Genomic DNA, 3548 nt, shown 5'->3' on the forward strand with positions numbered 1-3548 from the left:
GCAATTAGGGTTTGGTAATTTGAGAAATTATGGTTCGGTAAATTTAGAAATTGCTTAAATTGGTTGAAATCGTGATATTGTTGGCTCAGTTTTATGAATTAGACGGGTTTTACAATCGTCAAATAACTAGCTACGTGCATCAAATTGTTGCTATGTGCGTCAAATTAGGGTTTATAGTTTGATCTGTTTGTAATTTTTCAATTAATCGATTAATTTTAATTAGACAGGTTTTACAATCGTCAAACTATTAGCTACGTGCATCAAATTATTGCTATGTGTATCAAAATTTCTAAATTTAGTTTTAGTAATAATTCCCTGATATGATTTTATTGTCAGTTATTTAATTTTAAGTCGTTGTTATTGCGGCAATGACATTCTTAGTTCAATGGGGTCGCGACTCGCGTAGTTCTTCTAATGTCATTACAAATGACATTACAAATGAAAGACAGATGGTTGAGGTTATTGCATCTCAATCCATATCAGAAATATCTGCCCTTAACATTGATGTTCCTGAAATCGTACAAGGTACAATTCTGTTGAACTGTTGAATGATCAGATATTGTTTTATATAACTGTGTTGTCGTATACTTGAGTTATCCAGTAAAGCTAAATCCTAACTCTGCTTTAATTTCATCACATTTGCAGATGGCGTAGTAGACGAGGCAGAGGTAATAGAGGAGGCAGAGGTAATAAAGGATGCAGAGGAGGAGGAGGAGGCGTCCGGTTCAAGCAACATGAATCGGATTTTTGGTTGTTCTACCCATGTCAAGCCTATTATTGGTATGGTCTTTGATACACTTGAACTCGGTATTGCCTTTTATGAAGCATATGGAAAAGAATGTGGGTTTGTGACTAGAAAAGGCTCACAAAAGAATAAACAGGGTGTCACTACACATAAAACTTGTTTGTGTAATAAGGCTGGAGAATGTGAAGCCAAAGGCAAAAAACACCGTAGGCAAAGGACTAGGGTAGGTTGCCTTGCTAGGATTAACTTTAAACGAATTTCTAACGGTAAATACCAAATTTATGGTTTTGTTGAAGGGCATAATCATATTCCAGCTACACCATTAACAATGGTACATCTGACGTAAACGAGAGAATTGAATATAGTTCATAAAAAAATGATAGTTAACAACTCAAAGGTTAACAAAGGTCCAGTTATGACCTATATGATGTTTAAGGAGTATGTCATAGGTTATCAGAATGTGGGTGCTTCATTGAAGACTTTAAAAACTTTTCAAGGGATATAAAAAAGTTCTTGTCATAAGGGGATGTTCAAATGCTTATTGAGCATTTTATGAAAATAAAAAGAATGTGTCCATCCTTTTACTTTGACTTTGAGGTAGATGAGAAAGGTAGATTGTCACATGTTTTTTGGGCTGACCCTATTAGTATAAAAAATTATTTGCTATTTGGGGACATGACATCCTTTGACACTACCTTTAGGAAAAATAAGTATAGAATGATATTCGCCCTTTCACAGGGGTGGATCATCATAAGAGATGTGTGACCTTTGGGGTTGGGCTTCTTATTAATGAAAGCAAGGAGTCATTTGCTTGGTTATTTACGAGATTCCTAGAAGCTATGGGGGGTCGTTATCCTGTGTGTATAATAACTGACGAAGATTTGGGGTTAGAAGGAGGACTTAAGAAAGTCTTTAAAGATAAAGTGCAACATAGATATTGCATGTGGCACATATTGAAGAAGTTGTCAGAGAAGGTAGGGCCTGTGATATGTAGAGAAACTGAGTTTTTGAAAGAGATAAACTCATGTGTTTGGGGCGAAGATGTGGAGCCTGCTGAATTTGATGAAAGATGGACAACCATTGTGGAAGCTCATGGGCTGTCGGATAATGAGTGGCTTCAGGAAAAGTATGGCATTAGACAATTTTGGATTCCAGCTTACTTTCGTGACTTGTTCTTAGGAGGGTTGATGAGAACCACCTCGAGGTCTGAGTCAGAAAATCATTTTTTTAGCAATTTCACTAATCCAAATTTGACCCTTGTTGAATTTTGGATGCTCTTTGAGAGTGCAATGGATACACAACGATGGGCTCAATCAAAATTGATTGCACAATCTAAGTACTCGTTTCCTAACTTGGCTACTCCTCTAGACCTAGAAAAGCATGCAGCAGAAACCTACACTCCGAGAATTTTCGAGGAGTTCAAAGTGGAAATAAAAGCAGCATGCTTTACATGTGCCATTGGGGACAAAGAAAAAGATAAGAATCATGCAATTCTCTACATAGACGTCAAGGATCGTGAGAGAAAGAAAGACTATAAGGTGGGTTATAAGACAGCTGAAGTGAAACTAGTATGCAATTGCAAGAAATTTGAACGACATGGAATACTCTGTCGACATATTCTCCGTGTCCTTAAAGATTATGGTTTTGAGAAAATTCCAAGCGAATACCTACTTAATAGGTGGAGCAAACTAGTAACCTGCCAGCCAATCTTCAATTCTGATGGGCAGTTGCTTGCTGATTGCAGATCAGTCGATGCACAAAAGAACAAACTAACTGAATTGTGGTCAGAAATGTTCACTTGTGTGTCACTAGTTGAACAGAGTCCTGTTAATTGTGATGAGTTACTAACCATTTTACGCGGGTTCAAGGAAATGGTACTTGCAGAAACAACAAGTAGTGTCGCTAATGATGGTGGTAATAGTAGTATTGGAAAGAAAAGGGACAAAAATGCGGAAATTGGAATTCTCTTGGGTACAAGTGTGCCTAGCGAAATTACAATTTTGCCTCCAAGACAATGCAAAAACAAAGGCTCGGGAAAAAGAATGATTTCACAAAGAGAAAGAGCGGGGGAAGTCAATAAGAAACCACTAAGAAGATGCAAGGCTTGTGGGCAGATGGCGAACCACGACAGCAGGAATTGTGACCGACCAAAGGATCACTGACAAATAGTCGAGTAAGTGATGTCTCTTATTAGTGTAAGTTTTCTATTTTTACCCTTTTTGTTTCCCTCTAATTTTTATCTTTGCTGACATTTGCTTACTTAGGTGTGAGATTGAAGTTTTTTGCGAGGAATTGGACTTGTGCAGCGGAATTTTTGAGCATCATTTGAGAAGACAACACTTGTTTTTAGGATTATTTTTTTTCATTTACAATTTTTTTGTAATAAATGTAACGGGAGTCTTCCGGATTTTTAAATTGTATATTTGAGAAGATGAAATTGTGATTCGATTTAAGAATAGAAAACATGTGTTTCCCTGAGCAATTATGGCATGCACATACGAGCTCATTTTATGCACGTACGAGGTCATTTTATGCACATGTGATAATTGTTTCTCCAAATTTGGTAATTAAAAAGCTGAAACATGTGATAATTTTATGCAAGTAATAAAATGTGATTAGTTGAATCATCATCGTGTACGACAAGTCGTTTAATATCATCCACATAAAAGGTTATTCCATGCACATGGAAGGCCATTTTATGCACAGATAACCTAAATGGGATAATTCCCTATGAGATGGGTTAATTCTCATTACAACACTTGTTTTTAGGATCATTTCAAGTCTCAAGACTTAAATGTGGGTT

The 3548-nt window shown here is 36.6% G+C and overlaps 1 protein-coding gene across 1 annotated transcript; it reads left to right on the forward strand.

The window, feature by feature from the left end:
* Positions 1-368: 368 nt before the first annotated feature.
* On the forward strand, positions 369-2907 carry LOC141628181 (protein FAR1-RELATED SEQUENCE 5-like). The gene is made up of 3 exons (XM_074441353.1): positions 369-525; positions 646-840; positions 1484-2907. The coding sequence occupies exons 1-3, from the start codon at positions 369-371 to the stop codon at positions 2905-2907; spliced, it is 1776 nt and encodes a 591-aa protein (XP_074297454.1).
* The last annotated feature ends 641 nt before the right edge of the window (positions 2908-3548 follow it).

Source organism: Silene latifolia, chromosome Y, assembly GCF_048544455.1.
Source record: "Silene latifolia isolate original U9 population chromosome Y, ASM4854445v1, whole genome shotgun sequence".
Classification (NCBI taxonomy): Eukaryota; Viridiplantae; Streptophyta; class Magnoliopsida; order Caryophyllales; family Caryophyllaceae; genus Silene; species Silene latifolia.